The 24,028-nt window shown below is 36.3% G+C and overlaps 1 protein-coding gene across 2 annotated transcripts in view; it reads right to left on the bottom strand.

The window, feature by feature from the left end:
• Nucleotides 1-24,028, bottom strand: part of LOC129359575 (collagen alpha-1(XIX) chain-like) — a 122,522-nt gene that overhangs the window by 78,461 nt on the left and 20,033 nt on the right. For both annotated transcript variants that reach the window (XM_055029287.1, XM_055029288.1), the window contains exons 10-13: nucleotides 17,028-17,072; nucleotides 5,122-5,157; nucleotides 1,847-1,873; nucleotides 1,257-1,301 (exon numbers count right to left, since the gene is read on the bottom strand). In XM_055029287.1, the coding sequence (XP_054885262.1) occupies nucleotides 1,257-1,301; nucleotides 1,847-1,873; nucleotides 5,122-5,157; nucleotides 17,028-17,072 (153 nt within the window). The remainder of the gene's footprint in view (nucleotides 1-1,256; nucleotides 1,302-1,846; nucleotides 1,874-5,121; nucleotides 5,158-17,027; nucleotides 17,073-24,028) is intronic.

Consider the following 24,028-nt stretch of genomic DNA (forward strand, 5'->3'; position numbering starts at 1 on the left):
AGAGATTGTTATAAGCCAATAACAACCCAGAGTCCTTGGAAGTCCCTGGGAAATAAATCAAAAGTAACCTTTAACAGGATAATGGGTGCATTTCTGTAAGAGCTCAGACTCACTGTGAATACTTGCTTGATGGCATCATTAAATAAAACAGATAAACTTCGAAGCAACCATTAAAGTCTTTTACTGACACAAATGATCCAGGATGATTGCAGAGATGCCACACAGTTAAGCTAAAAAGTATTCATTTATATTCAAACTAATCCTTTAATTTAACCAACATTTTATTTTCACAAGAAATGATATCAGAGTTTTGGAGTGGCCCAGTCAAAGTACTAAACAAAAATTTGGGTGAAGACTTGGTGCTCATATAACCCCCCAAAAAATGGTCAAAATACCATTGAAAAAATTCAAAAAGCTGACCAACAAGAAGGGTTTATGGCTGCTTTGATAATGAAAATTTTCTACTGATTATTGCGAAGGACATAAATAATTTTAGACATCCAATTTTTTTTAATGCAAGGAATCAGAAACAAACTTTGTGGTTGTTACCAGGGAGGCAAATGGTTTCGTCCTAAACTGTATTTAATGCGTGGAGTGTAACCATGATGACCAAGTTTTTATTTTTGCCATGATCTAACTCAGAGGAGACAAGAAAAGAAAGTATTTACTCAAACCATCTGCACTTATCTTCATGCTGTAGACTGGATAAAGAATGTTTATAAGACGTAAGGCTCAGAATTTGAGTCTGAGTAGTAAATCTTTAGAGAGAGACTCCAAGCCAAGTCTGAAGTCTTTGTAGCTTAAATGGAACTCAAAACTAAGTCGTGAACTTGAGGCACCGTGACTGTCATTTCGACATCATTTACAATCCAGACACGTTTATTCTCCAGCACGTTTACTGCATTAAGAAGTGACAAATAAATAAACATGACATGATATAGCCATTGAATCAGTCACGGACATTGTGTCTATTCCAAATCGAGCTTTTAGAAACTTAATGCTACCCACTGGGACGTCACCATGTGTGCTGCCAGTCATACTGTGAGTGTGTGCATGACCCTTTGACCATGGATCCCATTCATTAATTGTCATACAGCATGCCCTCACGGACTCTTCCCTGTTGTTTTAGGCTCACTGCCACGAAGGGTCACAGACAACAACAGTCACTCAGTGGCTGTTCCTGCAGGCCAACACCTCCTAGTCATTGCAAGATCAAGTCAGGCCACACAACTGGTTAACTGTCGCTGTTTACTCACCCTCTTGCCCTCTTTGCCTGGCTGACCCGGCACTCCAGCTGATCCCTAGGGGGAGGACATGTATTATAGAGAATTAGATGCTATATTTAGAAATCCACAGAGACTTTGTTCTGCATCTCGTGAAGTCTGACACGAGCTGATGTCTGCAGCACAAGTTGTCAGCAGACCAGTGGAGTTTATTTGTAACATTAAGATTCGAGTTAGCTCAACGGATAACAAAAGAATTAGATAAGTTAAAATGAAGTGCATAGGTAGGAAGGGGAACGTAAAGTTGCAGTTTCAATACTTGAATAGCTTCAGGTGACTTCTCCAATATCTCCTTAATAGGCAATTTGCAGCCTCAGTTGATCAGGGCTTCATTCTACTACTCTATAAAGTATCCAGATACAAAACTATTAGCAACCTAATCAAGGTGTATTCTGAGTTTATGTTCTTGTTAAAGAGAGTGCATATGGTGCTTCAATAGTTTCTTGTCCAGCCTAATTGTTGTATATGGCTGGAAGAGAAAACATGCCAGGAGAACTTTGTTCAGCAAGAAAAGCAATCACTTTTTGGCATGATTTATTTTAAAGTGTGGATCTCGATTTTACCTTTTCTCCTTTTTCTCCCCGAGGGCCCTGAAAGAGTTAAATTAAAACTTGTTATTTACAAGAAAACAAAAGTATGAGCTCAAAACTATTTTAAAACAACTAAGAAAAAGTGCATTGTAAAAGTTTTCACACCACTAAATATTCTCCACATCTTGTCATGTTACAATGATGCACCCTAACAATTTCTATTGGAATGTATGTGGTGTGCGAACCCATTGTATGTGGTTCGTACAACAACTGAATCTGTGGGTTTGCACACAGTGGACTAAAGTAAAGAAAGAAATTAATACTTTTCAGAAACTTAATATGAATAGGTATTACACCAAAATCAAAATACAAATGTTATTCCTTTCACTCTGAAATTCCTAAATGAAACACCTGACAATAATTTGTTTTTAGAAAAAAATGATATTACAACTCAGTCGAGGAAGAAAATGTAGCAACACTCAAAGTTGGGTTAGATGTAGAACAATATCCACTATTTTGAACATTGCATTAAACACTGTTCACTCTATCCTCTGAAAATGGCAACAAAAAACAGGATATTATAAAACTGAAAACCATCAGACCCATTTTAGTTGATCATCTATTCCCTGTTCAAATTCATGTTGAAATTTCAGCAAAATGTTATTTCAGAAGACACCAAAGTTAAACCTTTTTTGCCTCCATGCAAAAAAAATTCTGATTCTGGTGGGAAGCTAACACTTTGCATGATTCAAAATATACCGTCTTCATTGAGAAATATGTTGGTGGCAGCATTATGCTGAGGGGATGATTTTCTTGAGTAAGAACAAGGGAAATGGTCAAATTTGACGGTAAATTAGATGGAGCTAAATTGAGGAAAATCCAAGAGGAAAATCTGTCAGATGTTACAAAAGACTAAAGACTGGAGCAGAAGAACAGCTTTATGTGGAACAGCAACCCTGCACATGCAAGCAGAGCTACAATGAAATGGTGTAAATCTTGGCATTTTCCAAACATGGAAAAGTTTGAATGGTATGAATATTTTTGCAAGTCACTGCTTAAAACCTTGAGGCAGTAATTTCTAGCCCAAAATTTAAGTTAATATTAACAATTAAACTTCTTTTATTCAGATACAAATATTGACTTGTATTACATGAAAATAACATAAAGGGTAATGAGGTCATTTTCCTTGACCAGGATGATATGAAGAGAGCCAAGTCTATAACAGTCTCTCTTCACACCTTGCTGGGTTTGAGCTTGGGAGAGAATGCAGAGTCATCAACCCCCCAGGCTGCAGAGTAAATACAAGACCATGAACTTCATGTGTCCGCTTTCCAATTTCTGCTAGACAATTCTTGATTCTTTCAGTGGGCAAAAGTCACACACACACGGCTGAATTTCCAAGTACACCCTTATAAAACGCTTCATGTAAGTAGTTGCCTTGTGCAAAGTAATGAGGGAGAAAGAAATAAACAGCACAAGACGGCAGACAACACAAAAGATTTTGCTGATTCATCTATGAAGAAAAAGACAGCTGTGACCTATGATGCTTTAAATTAAAGAGGCCTTAGTCTTTCAGCAGTTGTTATGTCAATAAATCATTATATTCTCCTCTAGTCAGATTATGCGCTCAGTTTGACCTCAACAACAAGCAATACAATACAACTGCACTAACAGCAAGTCTGTATTTTAATAGCCTACCTTCAACATTTTCTGCATTCTCACCAACTCATTTACTGCTGTAATGTGAGAAAGTTAGCTAAAACTGCATTAGCCTGTCAGGGAATGCTTGTTACTTTGCTTGTTAAATAAAATTAGCATGAGAGTGTACCTAATGAATGATGGCAGAGGTCTGTGGAAATCGCAAGCATTTTGGCGACATAAAAGGAGAAAGTCAGCAGCAGAGGGACTGTGTTTTTTTCATATATCCCTGCAGTGTTGATTTAAACTGGCAGGCTGATCCCCTCATGATGTGCACATAATTAACTACCCACCCACAGAACACCTCTAATCTGCAGCAGCCTTCAACTCTGTGGTCTGAATCTATTGAGAGCATTTACTTTTTGCATCTGTGTCCACACATTTGTTAAAAGTGTTGATGGGAACATAGGGATACATATCAAGTGCCTTGCAAAAGTTTCCGTATTGCCTCGTAATTTCAGATTTCAAACAAAAGTCACATTACTTCCACAAACTTCAATGCATCTTAGAATTTTATGTTACAGATCAACACAAAGTGGTGCAACTAAGAATTTTCCAATTTGTTTTAAATAAGAATCTGTGTGCAGGTGTGACAGCATGCACATTTAGTTCCCTGATACCCCCAAATTGTCTTCAGAAGTCACATCATTAGTAAATAGAGGGAAATATGTTTAGAGCAATATTAAACAACACTGTCTAATTTCCCCCAAAATATTAAAAACTAACGAGCAGGAAAACTGCTCAGGCTCTCACCAGTCCAGAACTAAAGCTGACTGACAAACCTTGAAAATGTTTTTCAGAGACACTTTGAATTCAACCGAACTGTGCCTAAATTATGTTACAATAAAAACTGGCAAAGGTAGTTAAAAATGGAGAGGTGGATACAATGCATGCCTGAATCTCAGACTTTTATTTGCAAAAATATTTGAAAATCATTTACCTTTTCTTTACTCCACTTCACAAATATGCAGTTACTTATGTTTATGTATCACATTAAATCCTATTAACGCAAAGTGAAGTTGATGGTTGTAATATGACAGAATGTGGAAAAGTTCAAGGGGTATGAACATCCAATGTCAGTGTATGTTCATTGAACTATGTCAACTGTTAAATTTTACATGACCAGAGTAACAACACAAGTCAGTCTAATTACAAGGGTGAAAAATACAGAAGCAGGCGCCAGCCCAGAGAGAGCACATTTTACCCATGTAAGAAACAGCCAGTGACTACCTGTCACTCTCTACCTCTCGCTAAGGGCTTTGGAGCTGAACTCTTCCCGCCTGGCTGCTCATCCCTATCCTTTTTGGCCTGAGTGAGAAGGCCTTCTGAGCCCCTTTTCCTATCTGCTCCTTGTTTGAACCCTTCCAAGGCAACAGTAATGTGACACAGAGCCACCTCAGCTGACGCCTCACTTCCCATCACTGTAGTCCAGATGTTTTAACTCCACAACCAGTTCCTGATCTGCCAAAGTGTTGTGGTGTTTACAAAGCTCTGTCTAACCATTTCAAATCATACTTTCGTGTGTCCACTACAACCTCATAAGTCGTGCTGAATGACCTTACATACACAAAGCAGCGTAATGAGATGCAAATGAAACAGTGTGAACTTACAGGCAACCCTGGGTTTTCAGCCAGGCCTTCGTCCCCCTGTGTAGAAAGATCATAGCATGAGTTTGCAACATCTTCATCACATGCCGCTAAATCCATACTGTTCATTTTTAACTATTTGACATCTAACCTATTGGCCATTCATCATGTTTGTGTCAAAACCTGAAGGTCAGTTAAAATGAGATCGACTATGCATGGAGGTAATTTTTCAACACATGCTCCAGTGCAGTAGAGGACCATTAACTGGTATTTACAGTATGTCACGAAATGAAGCATGTCTGATGACTGTCGCACTGTCAGACAACTGGCAGATGGTTTGGAGCTATTAAATGTGGCAGGCCCTAAAATAAACACAAACGTGCTATATCATGTAAAAGCTCTGAAGGATTCACAGCAGACAGGTATGATAACATTGTTTGGTGAGTACAGAGCACGCTGTCAACAAAACGTACTATGAATGTAGAAGGAGATGCCTTTTGACATCACGATATAAACAATGTGAACACATTTTGGATTTCTAGATTGTTGTGCCTTTTTTTCTTTTTCTGTCTTTTAGACAAATCCAGTTTAATGCAGTCCAGTAAGCAGCATTACTATAAAACAGTAGACTTCACAACTGGCAATATCCTGCTTTCAGGTGTTTTGAAGGAAAGAGGGAAGCAAAAAGGGAGTGGGCAGCATTTACTTCATATCCATTTTTCTGTCTAAATGAATGTCATCGCTAAAATAGGATATAGGATATTCTGGTATAGGATATTCAGAAGACTCATTACTTTATGCTTCCAAAGCTACCTCCCTCTGTCAGTTTCAATACAAACAGAGCCCCCCTTCATGCCATTACCCCACAACCTTCCATCCAGAAAATAGGATAAAATAGCCTGTGATTCTCTCTTGTCTTCACAGAGACCTCATTATAACTTCAAGGCTGGCAGGCAGTGCAATGCACCTACAATTATGTGGTGCATTCTATGAAAAGGCAACAACACTATGAAAAATAAAACAAGGGGAGAGAATAAAAGAGAAGGATATACCAACTAATTACAGAAGAAGCATCCCATCTCAAACCTGGAACATAAATCCAGAACAGAAAGGGAGAGGAAAATAATTAAATAAAAACTACCCTCCCCCCTTTCTACATTTGTACAACAGTTGATCAAATGCATGCCATTGATGTCAGAACTGACAATGAGGAAGCTGCATGTTTACATCCAAGTACCAGCTTGTTTTGAACACCTGGATTATAAAACTGCTTTCAGCTTCTGTGCAGGACTTTTCTGTGTGCCACCTGCCTTTTTACACAATTTTAAAGAGAAATGTAAACTGTATTCTTACTCGTGAGCCGATCTGAAAGATCAAAATAAAAAACAATATTGTGTAGCTCATACTTAGCTTGAAGCTTGGAAATGAGAAGGTAAAAGGCATTAGTTAGATGTCCTTCACACAGAAAGATACAAAACCATAGTTTGAATTCAGTCATGTAAACTGAATGGAAATCTTTATTTCAGGAACATTGAAAGCTGCTACCACTTTACTGACTATAACAATAGCATTCACTGTCATGAAAATGTATTCAACCACAAACTAAAATATTAGGAGGTGGGTTTTGAGTGTGCTCAATAACATTTTCAGAATTGATAATACTGTTTAATAATCTTAGAGGGATTTTAACTCCTTCGCCTCTTAATAACAGATTTCTTTGTTACGTTCTTTGCTTTTGGTGTCACTGAACAATTGTCCTTAATTCTGAGAATAAACTATACAAAGCTGAAATCCATAGCAAGGAGGGAATTGGTTGAAGTTAATTTTATTTAGGGGTATCAGAATAATAGGGCTGAATGCATACTAAATACTCATCAGTTTAACAAGAAAAAAAGGCCAAAAAGATATTTTCAAAATGTCACTGAAAATATATATTGAAGTCTGTGGTTTTAATTTAATTTTAAAAAGTTCAAGCGGTATAAATAATTTCACAGGGAGCTGCATTGCTGGTAATGCTTAAAGTATCATTCCATAAATTGGGCAAACACATATTGAATGCACATTTCAAAAACCAAAGTGATTTAAGACACCCTTCAGCTTCTGAAAATTTACAACACATTGTGGTATTCTTACTTTTAGTTCTGAAGTTGTTTTAGTATTAATGCTGCAGAAAACATCCTGTGTTATTGTATGTCAGCATATTGCCACAGAGCGTACAATCACATGCGAGTGTAACATTCTCAATGACTCAAAAGATCAGATAATGTCAATCACATGCCACCCAGTTCCGCAGTGTGATTCACAATCTGCTGGCTACGACGTGTCTACCCCCCGTTCCGTTTCCCTGTCTCCCCATGCTGCACTTTGGTTTAGCAAGGACACTGCTTGTCATTGCCTTTGAACCTTGAAGCAGGGAACCTCAGGGTGGGACTGAACTATGCAGGCTCAGGGAGCAGTCAAGCCTCCCGGTGGTGAAATGTGAAAGTAGAAGGACAGCTCAGATGAAGAGTTATAGCTGATGAATGAGGCCTGACACATATTGACAGGCTAAATTTGCAGCAAGCCTTGTTAGGTGTGACACATTTGGGCCATTGGCACCAACACTTTAAAATAAGTTAGGGCAGGAGTAGGAAAGATGGAGAGTGTGAGCAGCCTGTAAAATGACTTAGAAATCCAATAATTTGTCATGGTTAAATTTAGAGTCAGATGGGCTATTAATAGTGAATTATATATCTGCAGAGGATGATTACCTACTCTTATCACATTAAGTCTTGCTACCAGAGACGTGACTAATTCATTGCTGGTTCTCAGCAGGCCTTGTCTGAACCACTGCTATTCAGAAAACAGAAGCCATGATTACAATGGTGCGACTGCATGTATTGTAGTGATGGCGATACAGTAACATGCCTACTATTTGTGGATATTGAAAAAGCTATGCCATGATTTGATCAGACTGTGAGTTAATGTGGTCTCTTAGCCTGCAGACTGTCAGGAACAAGGTGACTGTCAAATCATTCACACACAGGAACTGAGCAGAATATTTCTCCATTAGGATTGTATTGTTATTACGAGAACTGGGGCAGAAGTTATAGATTAAAGAGAGAAAAAAATAACGTTTTACTCTTTACTTTTTGAATAGGATTTATATTATTGTAAAATGAAGAAAAAAAAAAAACTATGTTGACAATGTTAAAATGTAACAATGTAATGCATTCACCAGTTTTGTAATAAAAACAACATCCACAAATTAATGCTTCCACACCTAATAACTGAAATTATTGAAATAAAACATAATGTATCTAATAAAAATGCATCTATTCACAATATGATACAAGCACCAAGACGTCTTATACTTTATAAATATAGTCAATCTAATCCTTTCCACTTTTTTGAAGCAACATTTTAAAATACATATTGCCAATATGTTGAAACACATTTTCAAATAAACAGACTTACAATGTTTGCACAGATGCAGGAGCTATGCTCAGTTGCACAATTTACTGTAAGAAACAGTTGTTTTTGGTTTTCATGTGCTAAGCAAAGATGATTAGCAGCATCCATTTGGCCACCTTCAACAAAACTTTGTTTTGTTTGCTTGTTGAATCAGATTCAACCCTTCTAATTTCTGAAGTGCCCAAGTTTTAAAAGCCCTGAGTTCTTGCTTTTTACATTTATTTGAAGATATGTTGAACTTTAATTTATAGTTTACTATGTCGAATTTGATCGCCAGTGACACCTTTTATTGCTCCTCACCTGCAATAAGCTTTATGACCACTGTTTGTCTCTGTGAAGCCTTGCAGCGCTGTGGGTGTTGCTGCTCTGGAAGGACTTTGTTCAGTATACATTCAGCTTTTATGTGAGGAGGAGAAGTGCATGAAGAAAGGAACTTCTTTTATCATTACTTTTGTTAATTTTTAATCAGCGGGTTGACTAGTTGACACTCATGAGCGATAAACATCACAAAATAGACATTTTATCTTTTTTTGACACAATATGAACAAAAAAATAAAAATGTGCATGCTGTGAAGAACCGGCAAGTATCATAGCATTTGTTTTGAAAAGTATTGCACCCAAAGAATTTTACTTTTGACAAATACACTTTTAACATTCCAGCTTTTTCTTTTTGCATTTTGTTAGGTTGTAAAGTTATGAATAGGAAAGAAAATCAATGTGAACATGGACAATTCTCAAATTTCCTTTTATCTTGGAAACTAATTTGATTAACAAAGAAAATCCTCATGTCATATGATTTTAATGTATGCATCATGATGTGTTTACCTCTTTGAAACTGTTTGATCTAAACAATAGTAAAGGGAAATATATTATTTGAGGATCAGATATGCATTGTAAGCCCATGTTGAAAATTGTTGACATCTACACATTTGCAGAGGGACATTAAGGAGGAAAAAGTTGATGAAGAAAAGGCTGGAGTCTGACTGTGTGGCAGTTGTTCCTGCAGCACGAGGTCAGAACACTGTGGGGAGCTGTGCGCACTCGTCTGCTAATTACACACTGCTCTGTGTCTCGTCAGTCCTGAAACTGTGGGGCCACAGGACAATCTGGCAACTCCCCGGCAGAAGACAACTAACACAAGCAAACAAAGAGCCAGGGGAAGGAAGGAGGAACACATGCAGCCTAATTATGTTTACTTAGAACTTTTACCAGGCAGAGCATCTGCGGGTCAGAGAACTTGTCTCATAAGAAGTAAAACCATTTCAAATTCCAGTCACTGCAGAGAAGTTTGCCATTTCCAGCTAGAGCTACCAAACCAGATAGAAGTAATTAAACAGCAAAACTGAAGATACTCTAACTATTTGTATTAGCTTGAGGCAAAATTTTGCTCTTGTGGGCAATGAATCTTTAAAGCTATGTGAAACCAGATCTGTAAGTAACACAGATATCTTGAGTGCTGGCCTACAAATGCCAGGGAGGTTACAGCAGGAAATGCCTTTTGTGACTTTCCATCCACTCAGCGATACACCACCATCTTCAGTGTGGTGGAATACTACCCTTACTGACACTGAGTCTTAAAAACAAAAACAAATTAGCATGTCCATTACACTCCGAATAAATAAAACACTGCTCCATAGAGTGGGGATATTGCAGTACACTGTCAGGGATCCTCTTGTGCAGAGGATATCATGTTCTATCAATGTTGCTCAACTCCGCTTTCTTTGACACTTCACTCTACAGCCGAACATCATGTATCCACTTGAATTACCCACAAGATAACACAGAGTACACTCCCCCTTTCCCACAGGAGGTGTATCTGCAAAGCGATACGACATCACATGCACATACTCAGAATTCTGGTTTCTCAGGTGTCAGCAGGAGCTTTAAATAACACATTAGCTTTAAAAATGGAATATGAGCTAATTGCTGTAAAAGGCTGGTTTGGGTATCAGAATTTGCAGCATGAGTACTCAGCAGTGAAGGGGTGATCAGTTTAGGTAGAGAACATACATTTATTCACATTATTTTTATTGTTTGTTTTTTTCTCATACATTCAGCTATTTCCCAAATAAACAGATTGCAATCATTTCTTTTAAAATATAATATCAAAGGTTTTCAAACCAATTTCAACTTATTGGATCTGTACTGGATGAAACGCCATAGATAAGAAATAATTTTAGAATGAATGAATGTTTGAAACCTTGAATGTGATAACAGCCGCTGTCAAAATGAGAGTTTTTGCCTTCATGAAAGTATTTTTTGAAGAAAATAAAAAAGTCCATTTTTATTCTTGGCTTTCTTATGTGACATATTTCACTTTATTTTGAGTCAGCTTCTGATAGGTTTATCAGCACATTGTTATCAAGCCTTTCTTGAAGGTGCTGCTAGATTTATCAAACTCAATTAGAAAGGAAAACATTTGTAATTTAATTAAATATCTTTTGTCTAATTATTTTTTCATGTTCCTGCAAAGGTTCTTTCTTCTATGCCTTGAACATATGTCCACCATCCCTTTGCAACTTCTTTTTGTGTCCAACCCAGCTCAAAATCCAAAGAGAAAAACGACTGAGAAACTCACTGAAACAAACCTGAACCAATAGCCTCCAGTCTGAGTAACCTGCCAGTCAGAACAACAGTTGGTGAGATTTCACTGTTATCTGAACCACAGTTATTAAGTTCTGCTACAACATCAGAGGTGGTTCCTCGATCTTCGAACGGTCCTGCCTTTTAGGTTGTCTTTCAATTACCACTACATATGAGAACTCAGAGTGGTAATCACTCAGTAGAATTGATGATAGAATTTTCTAGTCATAAACTTTCCTAGTTTAGCCCGTGAAAAAAGTTTGTGGTATTTACATTTTTACATCGCTTATATTTGTCTTTCTGGATTAAATCATTAATAAGAATTTTAGTCTGTGAATTTATTCTGATTTGATTTCATAATATATATTTATCTTAAACTGAGAAATCTAGACAAATACACTCGATTATTTAAATATATGTTATAATTGTTAAATGAAAATTAATTCTCCAGAATTTATTTGAGATAGATTATGGAACACATTTATTTAACTTAATTTAGTATGTACACTAAAAATCAAATGACAAAATTCCACCCATTTTCATTGAGTATGCATTGACAAATGAAATAATATCAAACTATTTGTTAACCCATTAATCATTTGATTTTCAAAGCTCACTGATAAACCACAGAGACCGGCAATATCCTGTCTTTTATTTTAGTGTCTCGCCTTCATATTGTTCTAAATCATATACGAGTGTTGGGTCAAGATATCAAATAAATCACAACAAGAGCACAGCTGCAGAAAAGACTAATAATGAACAGTCCATCACATATTGATTTATGTTGTAATTTCTTTCATAGGGAGACTTTCTGCTGGTCTCCTGAAAAAGGATGATCACAAGGAAAAACAAAAAATATATATACTACATGGATAGTGATTAATGGGAAAACTTGTGTTTGGGCTCAGCCTCAAAACAAAAGTGATGTTAGAAATGAACAACTCAAGTGCAATCAATATTCTTAAATTAGAGCAAATATGTGATATCTTTGTAAACAAGAAGCACCGTTGTAAAATCTTTCTTGTTGAGAGTTGAAGAACCACAACCAAAATGGATTATTATCCATGTTACCTTGTGTTAACATTTAGGAGTTAAATTTAAGAATTTCAAGATAGAAGACCACAAACAAGAGCGGTAGAAAAACTGGAGACAGCAACAACATTTCTTCAGTGTTAAGTGCAAGTGTAAACTATACAGACTGGAAACACATCTGTTCATTCTTACAAAGTTAATTGATGGTGAATCTGAATAAATTGTATTTTTTAAGCTAAAAAATACAACAACACTAAAGATGCACTGGCCTTTTTTTCATTTATCCAGTAGAATTCTTAGACCTAATTATCACAACAACTAAGAGGTCAACTCATTATTTTTTATCATAAACATAAAAAAATAACCTAATAACATTTTCTGATAAACTTTATACACTAGAAGGAGTACAATTCTCCTAATGAGACAACTCTTGGACTTTTGATGAAAATACTATTGACAGCTCTGAAGGTGCTCCTGAATTTAACTGATTTACTTTCATGGGTTTCACTGAAGAATCTGTAATTAAATATGTCAGCACAGCAGTTTTTGTGGGAACAAAAAAAAAAACAAAACATTTAGTCTTTGTAAGTGAAATTATAATGGCAAGTTTAAAATGTAAATTATAAATTAAGTTAGCGGTGCTGTGCTCTGTGCATTAAATGCACTCAACCTCTGTAAATCTGGAGACCGTATTGATCTTACTGCTGCTGCATAAACTTAAAACAGTTCAAGTGAAGGAGGCAGCAGCCTACATTTGGATGGTAAGCTAGTTCAAATGCTTAATCAAAAAGATTTTTATTTATTTTTTTTTTTTTTTACATGTGGTCCTCATAAGTTAAATTGTCTTCAGAAATGCATGTATTGTTGATTATTTTGTGTGTCTGTGTGTTTCCCTGTGATTTACTGGCACCCTGTCCAGTCAGCACAATATATCAGATTACAGTCATCCTCATAAGATCAGTGTCAGCTATACTGTAGATACAAAGAGCTACTTGGATGCAACATCTGGAAGTATTTTACATCTGAAGGCCTCTGAATGCCTAAACGGAATGCATTTGGATAATACATTAACCTACTGGATGGATTCTAACAGGCTCTAATGTTCACACTTGATGTGCATTTTTACTGGTTGAAATACTAATGATCACAAGGTGTGGTTGCAATGGTAAAGACACAAAAGAATCAGGGAGATCACTAAGAATCAGAAGAATCACTAAATGGAAGGATACATTTGACATTTAATTTCAGTGCATTTTCCAACTAAAAAGGCTTAAATAAAGGTGTCAGCATTTCACTTCGTATCACTTGTCAGATGAATAAGATACAAGCACTATTTCACTGTGGGTTCAGCTAGTTTTGCTTTTGCAAAGGTCACCAGTTCTAAACACATTTAAGAAAATCTTTTTCTTCCATTACACGTATCTAAAACGATGGCCAAACCCACCTGCCAGAGGCAAAGTTGCCTGGGGCACAGGAAAATGACTACCTGGAGAGTAGAGATAGTGAGTCGTGTACATGACCAAAGCAAAGACAACAAGCTAAGGGATGTTTGTAGCTCAAAAACAATTATTGCTCCAGGTAAACTTATTTGAGTTCCTGGAACTGTTGCTCATGACAAGATACTTGGCAAAAATGTGATTGTCAATTTCAATGTTTATAGCTGAATACTAATCAGGTACTTTCTGCTTTGCATCCACAGGGAGCAGAAGGAAGCAGGGCAACCTTAAAAATACACACACAAAAAAAGAAAGAAATATCAGCAGACAGTCTCACATTAGGCAAATTATTTTATGAGTTTTTCTTGTTAACTAACAAACTGTTTCAGTCTCACTGCAGTGAACATAATTTAATCTGTTTTAATTTTATGTACTGCTATGAAGTCAAGGAGAGCCCTGGGTGAAGAGCTCTGTGGTTTTCAAACTGATCAGCTCTTCCAATCAGTAAATACTGTGTGTGATCAAAGGCACTGCCCGCATTTACAACCTTCCATTATAGTCTTGATTTGTAGTCTTGTGACTACAAATCAGTTAGTCTTTGATGGAGTTAATTTCTAGTTAGGTGGTCTTGAGATTCCTCTGTAAATAAACCTGATTGTCATTCATATGCAAATGGTCACATGACTTCAACTGGCTTTTCAGCATGTCAGGAGGTACTTATGCTCGACCAAAAAGGCCCATGCTGGTTGTTGAGCTACAAACCAGTGCTTGAATTTAGACACTGCCAATTCAGTTTTTTTTTTTTTTCACCTTAATTGGTTTACTGCTCAATTCCAGTTACTTTTATCTCAGGTTTGCAACAAGAAACTGGTACAAGTGGTGAGGGCTGGAAGTCATGCAGTCAAAAAAGCACACAACTACATGCCTCAGAGCTGCGTAACACACCTTATTTATCTAATTTTAAAAGGTGCATTTACTTGGTAGTAAAGGGGAGAAAACCCAGAATGAGCAGAATTGCATAGGAAGGCAATAGCCAGGCTTGAGCTGGTGTGAATGCACCGTAAATGTCAACTACGACATCTGACTTTTATTTTAGAAATTAGGAATTTGAGTCTGTAAATCTATGTAAATTTGTCCTCAAATTATAAGAACCTATATAGTTTTAGGTCTACTTATTGCTTACTTAACTACAGATGATTTTTGGGGTGGTGGCGCCGGGGTAAAGCACGGCCCATGTATGAAGGCCTTAATCCTCGACGCAGCCGTCACAGGTTCAATTCCAGCAGACTTGACATGCGGCAAATCTTTGCCTTGTCTCACAAGCTACTTTCCGGTCTGACAACTATCAAATAAAGGCCACTACAGTCAACAAAAACAGAGGAACACAATCTACCAAAATTATACGACCTTTTGTGACAACCCAGACTGAGTGTGAGAACAATGCATAGTGATTACAGTATTCCCATTCAAAGGTGCAACAAGCACATATTATTAAAAAAGTTCTTCACTCAGATTATCAGTGGAGATTGCTGATGAAGCCCACCTAAAAATAGAAGCATATTTGTATTTGTAAGCTTCTTCTGGCTTTTGAGTGTGGATGTGGAGCAATGTATCAAATCTTTTAGGCCCTACCATGCTGACTTCTACCACCAGCCAAAACAATATTGAAGAGAAAGTACACATCCCCAGGACAACACAATTCCCTGACTGCAGCAGCCTCCCTGAGCAGGACAAAGAGCTCTGACCTCGTCCATTCCCCTACTCACAGAACCTGGGTTTTTTGCCAACATTCTGCTACCCATGCTCCAGTGGGTCAGAAAGGTTTCTGTAGCACAAAAATAATCTACACAATATTGGGCATATGTTTTAGAATTGTGGTTGATGGATGTTCGTACACTTCTGTGTTTCTTTTTTTTTCTTTGTGATAGACTGCAGCTCTGCAGCTGACTTCCAGTGTTGCTTTTTGTTAACTAATATGTAACATGGCTATGATAAACATTTCTTTATGGAACTATTCTCACCATCTATACCTCTTCCTTTGGAGTTTCAATAAATGGAAACACAATTTTTTTTTTTTTTTGCTTTTTTTTCCAGCATAAAACACTTGAGAGGAACATTTTCAAAAACTAAATAATTCTAAATAACATTTACCATAATTATCATTTCTGATGTCCAGTGCTTTACCATTTAAAAAAAAAATGCTCTTGACTTTATTAATAAAAAATTAAAAACAAAGGTATTAGACAATGTTGTGCAATTCTCGCAGTACTTCCTAAAACTCCAGGAATACATTTCATTGTATTTCAACCAAACTACCGACCTTCATTGTTTTAAAATTGATTCACTTTCACATTTATGAAATTTCTAAGTACAGAACAATTTAAACCCTTATCAAATATTTTCTAAACAAAGATTTCTCAAACTGATGAAGGTCGTAAGACTCAGCAACCTAACAGCAACATTGTTACATCTCTAAACGCAGCAACACAACCCCATCATGTATTACAGGTGATTGGTTGGTATATATCATACAGGCTGAACTTGAATAGGTTTTTCAAGTGATACAGAACACTCACAGTACATTTACACTATGGCCACATTTACCAGCTGCACTCACAAATGCACAAACACATAACCCACAGGAGAAGTGGACGACAACTTGCCTTGCCCAGCGGCACTCTGTCATTTGGCAGGTATTGAACCCTTCCTTGAGGCCATTGCTTATCTTTTGTTTTAATTTTGAAATATACAATTATTTTTTTTGTAAAAATATATAAATATATAAGTAGCAATAAAAACAAAAAAACTGACCAGCATCTCCAATCACTTTCATCCTATGAACACCACCAGCAGTTAGTGCCTGCTTATGGATATTTACAAGGATCTGCCACAAAGATTTGAAATATTTTCTTAAAAATATAAACCAGAAGCCTTATCCCTGATTTATGTAAATGAATCAAATCTTTGCACTTTCTGAACATGTAAATCTCCAGCAATACATGGCTGTTTCTGTAAATATATTGAAACTCATGAAAAGGTTCACAAATATTTAAGCACCACTATACATTAGTTTAATCAGTGCAGCAAGATCTGAGTGCATGCAATAAAGAATGACCTTAACATGATACAGAATGATCTCATGGTAATTTGAAAAATTAGTTCAGTCCATTCGTATGCCAGTCTATGGCTGCATTCTGTACCTATCAATTAATTCTAGTACAAGGACAGTGTAGTCCAGAACACTCTTACTACTTGAGATATGACAGAAGAGCCACACAGAAAACTCAGCTTTGTTTATACCTACTTCCAGGACATGGCACACAAAAAATGAAAAGCCTTAAAAAATTGATTGCCTGACAAAATAAAGTGGAGCTTGTTGATGTGCTGTGTATGGACTATGTGTCTGCTGGAGATAGCAGTACTCACCCTCTCGCCATCGATTGCCTTTTGACCTTCTGATCCAAGTTCCCCCTGCAATGACAAGATTGAAAATGTATAAGACACAAAATGGCCTTTTGAAATTTTCACTTCAATATTTTTGGGATTTTCTACATATCAGTTTCCTTGCAGTGTGGATCAGCTCACATATAACTGCGGTAAAGTTTAGTGAAGTTTGTAACATATGTGAGATTATATGCAGCTTGTGAATAAGCTGCTTGAGCTTTGCTAGCTGACTGCTTTCCACACACTCTGCCAGAAATGTGTGAAATGTTTTGGATCTTGTTGACTCTTTGTCAGTGTGCAACTCATACATATACTAGGATGACCTCGGCCGTCCCATAGCTCAAGCAGGCTGTGCTGTTTGAATGTCCAGGCCAACTGGTCCTTTGCATTTATTGTATTAACAGATGGGGGACAATTTTGCTCTCAAACATTTCCCCCAAATGGTGTAAAAATGTTTTTCTCAGTCAGTCAAATATTTCATAACAACACCATTAACAATTCACATAACAGAATAAATCAGTTTAACTTTCTTTTCCTATCTTTTCTATCCCATGTATCAAGGTTTGTGAGAAAATAAGTCACTGTGGTATAAACTCAATGTCTTCAGTGCAAAAATATCCTGGATTAAGGCTTCTCCCATACTCAAGAATAATCCCATTGGCTGACATTTCAAAAGCCCTTTTCTAAAGTTCTACACAATTGGTATGCATGTAAATAGTATCAAGTACAGGGGTCTGCAAATTTTACAATCAAATGAGACATTGTTGCTAAAATAAAACATGTACAAAGTCACTGTTAGGTAACCTTATAAAAAAGACAATTTATGGTACTATAGAAAATTTTATGCGATTTTTCAGGTTTGAAAATGAAGAACAAGTAAAACTTTTGCAAAAAGAGGATGGATACATTTTCTTTTGAAGGATGTTGACATTTGTGGAAAATAACCAAAAAAATGTGTTCTTAAAATATTACTAACACTCTGTGTTGTTTTGTTGTGGTAATTCACTGCAATTATGCCACAAAAAATGTAAACATTGCTAAAACCTGCATTTTTTAAAATCATATGTACATTTACAAACATTTGTTTTCAATTTCTTTTCTTAATCATTTCCAGACAAAGTTATTAGAAGCTATTAGGGAAGGTCTATTTGTAAGTCTTCTTGAATTCATAAATATTTATTGCTTACAAAGAAATTAAATGCTGCTGCAACTCATATTAATTTAAATTCTTCAAAGAGTTATTGTAGATTGTGATGGATGTTGGCAGCAAAAATCTCTTGTAGCAGTCTATATTGCAGTGATTTTGAAGAAACCTCTGACTGAAGACATTGTTCTCCAAAGACAGTCTCATGAAGTGGAAGTTCAGGGTTGTCCATAATTGTCTTGATGTTATGAAGAATTCCTCTTTGCATTGTCATCTCTAGAGGTTGCACAGCTCTCCCCACAGCAGAACCAGAACAGAAACAGCCTTTTTAATTCCCTGGCTCTAATGCTGCTATTCCAACACGTGATGGCAAAGAGATGATGTTCTGAACAACAGACTCATAGAAGATCAGCAGCATCTTGCTGCAAATCTTGAATGATCTTAGCTTTCTCAAGAAGTACAGTCTGATCTGTCCCTTCTTATACACAGCTTCACTGTTGCGTCTCCAGTCCAGTCTGATAGGTATAGAGTTTGATCGAATCTTGTTTCTCCTAAAATCTACAATCATCTCCTTTTTTTGTTTGCATTTAAGATGAGGTGATTGTTCCCGTGTTATGATGATTGTTACCATGACACAAAGCGCTACACCGCTTTGTGTCATTGTGTCTCCGTACTCAGCCTCTTGTCCATCTCTGATACACTCGACAACTGCAGAGTCGTCTGAGTATTTCTGTAGATGGCAGGAGTTGTTGGACTTGTGCTGGAAGTCTGAATTGTACAGAATGAAAAGACACCCAATCTATTAAAATTTAATTCTTATCTAAAAATATCAATATTCTATATGTTGTTATAACTTATTTTCTTTTAACACAAAGACACACTGCATGCTTTCTTGTTTCAATTTATAAATAGATCATATATATATAATATGGAGAAAAACTGTAATATATTGTGACATATACTTTAGCATTTTCAGTTGATCAAAGCTTCCAGGGATATTAAATGAGTAATTCAGTGACCTTCTGTTTCATTTTGCTGTAAATATGATGTGACACACAGGGATATTTCTCTTAGGCACTTGCCACTGAGTTTTATCTTGCCTCCTCATCACAACAGTGAGAAAAATGACAAGATAGGTAAAAAAAAAAAAGAAAAGAAAAAAAAATGTATCTATGCTCACTGAGAATAAGAGCATTTTAAGTTTACTGGGCTTCAATAGAAACTATCCACATTCATACTAGTTGTTTAAGAGCTGTGGTGGAAATTCAAATACTCAAAGACAAATGTGTTAGCTTAGCTAAACTGTATAGGGACATTAATCAGAATGGCATAGTTTGGTCAGATGAAACAAGATGGTTTTTGACAACAAACACTCCAGGTGGGTCTGGCATGGCATAATGAAGGAAAACTGCGTCATGCCTGTTAAGTGTGGTGAGAAATCTGAGGATACTGAGGTTGTACTGTTCCACAATGAAAGGCCCTAAGAGCTAGGAAATGTTAAATAAAAAGTTATTGACCGGTGAAAGATGAAAATCGATAGCCTTTGGGTCTTTCTGCTGTTTTTCTGCTGTTTTTCAAGCAAAACAATGTGAGGGGGCAATGATTGTGGTCTTAGTGACCTAAAAAAAATTATTAATGTGAGAAATCTTTGCCACTCAATAAATGTACATAGAAGCAAGGATGACTTATTTTTACACATCTTTAGCAGTGGTGCCAATAATCATGAGGTGTGCTGTATATGTAAGTCGTTTGTTGTTCACACAGCAGCAGAAGGCTTCATCAACTGGGTATGCTTAGAGCTGTTCACACTCAGATCCTAACCCCCTTTGCACATACAGCCCAAACATCTCGTAGATGTTAGTGCTGCAGTGACAAGGACATGATTCCTTTCTGGCCCCCACCCAGGACGAATGCCAAGTATGTCCAACACAGCGGACAGCCAAGCCCGAAATACCAGTGCTAGGAACTGAAACATACATCTCTACAGCAGTATGAAGTCCAACCTCCGACAAACAGGCACCCATGTTTTGGGTTAGCGAGTTTGTAGCATCACTGTCCCCTACATAACTTCAGTTTATTTCAGTAACGTCAAAAACTTGCTTCAGTAATGGAGTTAGTTACTGTTGATGGCTACATCAACAGTAACTAACTCCATCAACTCAAAAACAAAAAAAGGAACACCCCAAAGTTATGTCCAGTGCTTCTTGGCAGCCTGACCTCCCTGTGTGTCCCACTGTGATGAAAACAGTATGGACAAAGGTTAGAGTAAGGTCTCTCATTCACACATTAGTGAATAGCATTATGGAGGCTTGTCATTGCAGTCGGTGCTCTTGCTACTACAGCTGTCACACAAGTTCTTGCTGACACTATGGCTCAGCAGCTGCAGATTGGTATACTGTTTCGTAACAACTACAAATGTTAATCCCAATCACTGTAAGAGTCATTGTATTATACTAACAACTGTGATGTTATCTGTATTAACTTGAAAAAGGAGAAAGCTGCACTCGGTACTGGATTTGGATATGTTCACAGGCAAAGTGAAACAATATTTAAGGTATTGACATCAATTTTAATGGAAAGGATTTTGTGCCTTGTAAAGGTACGCAAACCTATGGACAAAATTTCATTTCAAATTAATTTAGTTCATATTTGGTCTAATCTGATCAGAGCACCTTCTACCACATTCCTACATGGCTTGTGGAAAAACCACAAATTAACCTCTTTTAAAATTTGTACTCCTTATGCCAAAGTTTCTTGCTGTTCAAATGATAGACTAAAAAGTATAAAACAAGCAATTTTGGAATATTATTTCATAGCCTAAATCTGCTTAAAATATTTTTACCTACTTAAAGCTTACATTTCTCTGACCGGTCTGGTGTGATCTTTGGTCTTGTTTAATAAAGTCTTGTGACAAATGACTGGCATTTGTCAGTCATTTGACTAATCACAGTGTACAGATATTGTATACTGGGATTCAATTTGACACAGGAGTTTTTCAAAATAAGAGATTTCAGAAGAATCTGTATAAAATAATTTTTTTCATTTTCAACTGACAACCAAAATAAAAAAAATTAATTGAAATTTATGATTTTTGTTGTTTTTTGTTTTCAAATTAAAAAAAATCTATAAGTGCTTGTTTTTCATATTTTCAATTTTAGTCTTGGATCAAAAATACAAAATGTAAAAAACAAACTGTAGGACAGAAAATGTTGATAATTAATAAATGCAAGCAAAGTTGTAATGGTGTAGGTTATTTGGAAACACTATGGCATTGCTTTGATTATAGACTTATTCAGCACCAGAAAGACATACGAAAATTCCCATTGGAAACTAAAGTGCTTGGAAAGGAGTGATATAATATTTAAAAAGAAAAAGACATTTGCGACACATGGCACCAGAGAGTTTTGATTTTGGTTGATATTCAAATTTTTTAAATTTTACAAGCAAACATTGCCATAAAAATTGTAATTCTCTGACAGGGCTATCAAATGGCCAAAGATTCACGACAGATAGAGGTCGGGCTGGGAGAATCCTAAAGGAGCAGATGAGTTTGACTGTGTTTGGTCCTGCGCCTGTTTTTCCATTTTGTAATTTGGTCAGAAAAAGCACATTCCGCATTTTTTCATCAGTTATTAAAATTTCCTTTTAGGCCTCTGACACGAAACCTGTTCTCAGGAAAACCTAATAACATTTTAACACGGATGAGCATAAAAGAAACAATGAGAGATTTTGGCAGCTTGTCAAAATTTATGGTCAGCAACAGACTGCTCAGACTAAAACTCCTACAGTAATTCACTTTACAGGAGCAATGTATGTCCATTGAATTCAAAAGTATAAAAGAAAACAGAAATCACGAGAGCATCAGATTTATAAACTGTGCAAAATAAATTAAATGTATTGTAAAAGTGGAAAAAACTTTTATTTTTTTTGCATGTACATGCAGGAGCTGTAAATCTAGCAATAACAGGGTTTATGTGCGAGGCCAAAGAAAATGGATTTCCTTTCAAGTAAGCTGCATTCTTATAACCCACTATTTATCTGTTTAATTTCCTGGGGGATTCTGGATTAATCATAGCACTTTAATCCCCTTGCACTGCATAAGAATCCTCCATCAAACTCACTGTAATGCGGGATAGTACTTTCCATTTGAGTAGCACAGTTGAAGTAATCCCCTCACACTTTCCCAAGAAATTTTCTCCGTATAGGTCATGATGATTGCCCAGCAGCTCTCATTATGGGCTTTTTAAATGCCTCAAATTGTCCAGATGCCTTTGATTAATCTCTACAAAGTCAAGTTAAATTGTTACAGAGTATACTCAGACTATTTTGAATCTCCCACTGAATTAGATGCTTCTGTTGTTAATTGAAAGTGTTATGAGCTCACCTTATGGATCTTTTCTTTTAACTCCCTATAATTTTTTAAGAGTGAAGATCCATGTAATTTCTGTTAAGATCCAGAAATCAGAATGACTGAACAGAATTGTGTTGCTCTCATAATTTAGTTGTGGAGGAGTACTGACAGGGAAGGTCAGAGAGTAAAAGAAAAGAAGCGGCTACATCCTGCTCACACAAAGCCTGATGTTTTGGGATATCATGTGATATTCAACAAATGGTATAAAAGAAATGACATCTGTGCTAATGGAGGTTTTTATAACAGCACTGGTTGCAGAGAAACAAATGCAAATTTAACAAGATGTAAGAAGCATTTTTACCCCATAATCGGTGGCATTCTGCTGTTTGCAACTATCATCTGCTCGCTCCAAATGATCATATTCCAACCGTGCTAAGTACTTATCGTGCAGTATATGGTTTCATGTCATATTACATAAAATCCCTATTTATTCATTTAAATCCAACCACCTTTTCCATTTTTTGGGCGAATGTACCATTAAAACTATTTACATCACTTTATTAAACCCATCAAACTCAGTTTGTTTAGACTCATTAAAACTTGAAATCAGGTGCATTAAATTATCTCAAAGCACCACTCTGTGCTAATGGCTTGAGAAGCAATCTAGCTGCTGTGCCTTTTAAAGTGTTGATTTGAATTGTAATTTAAATATGGCCCTTCCAAACAGTCATTATGTCAGAGTTAACCTCAAGCTACAGTCTTTTTCCACATTTTAAATGCGCCTCTTGTGTGCATCTATTAAACATAATCACTTCTACTACATGGGAGAAATATTAGCTGCCAAATTTATTGTAAACAAAGAGTAAATTGGAGCGAATTAACCTATCATTACTCAAAATAGGAGAATACATAAGAAACAAAATAATAACAACAAAAAGAAAAACAGAGATCATAATTAAACAGAAAATTGTTAGTTATGTTGTAGAATCAATGTCTTCAGATTGACCAGATTGGAGTGTGATGTCATAATTTAAACTAAACATCACATAATTTAAGACCTTTGCTAAATTCATCTCACTATATAAATGACCCTCTGTGTCGCAATCCACAGATGTTTGTGTTTTAATCATTTCATTGTTGTTCTGTAATGTTCTGCAGGGATTATTTTAGCCAGTAAGCCAGTTCAGTATTGTTAAAAGGGTGTTGCCATTTTTGATCCATGTACTTTTGAATTTACTGTATTAATCTTACATTATTGTTGGACCTTTTCCTTATTTATTTGTTAGAATTAGGAATCTTCTTCAGCTCCATTTTTTATTCATCCGTCAATTTCCCTGCCATCATTCTGCCACATATGTTCCTCATAGACACTGACTAGTTTATCTGATTCTTTTGTCATTTACTGTCCAAACGTCACCATGTAAGTTCCTGGTTTTTCAGAGTTTCTAGGCTGGATTCTTCCTTTCCAATACCAGGTCCTCTTTCCAT

Source organism: Poeciliopsis prolifica, unplaced genomic scaffold (genome assembly GCF_027474105.1).
Source record: "Poeciliopsis prolifica strain line A6 unplaced genomic scaffold, Auburn_PproV2 SCAFFOLD005, whole genome shotgun sequence".
Classification (NCBI taxonomy): Eukaryota; Metazoa; Chordata; class Actinopteri; order Cyprinodontiformes; family Poeciliidae; genus Poeciliopsis; species Poeciliopsis prolifica.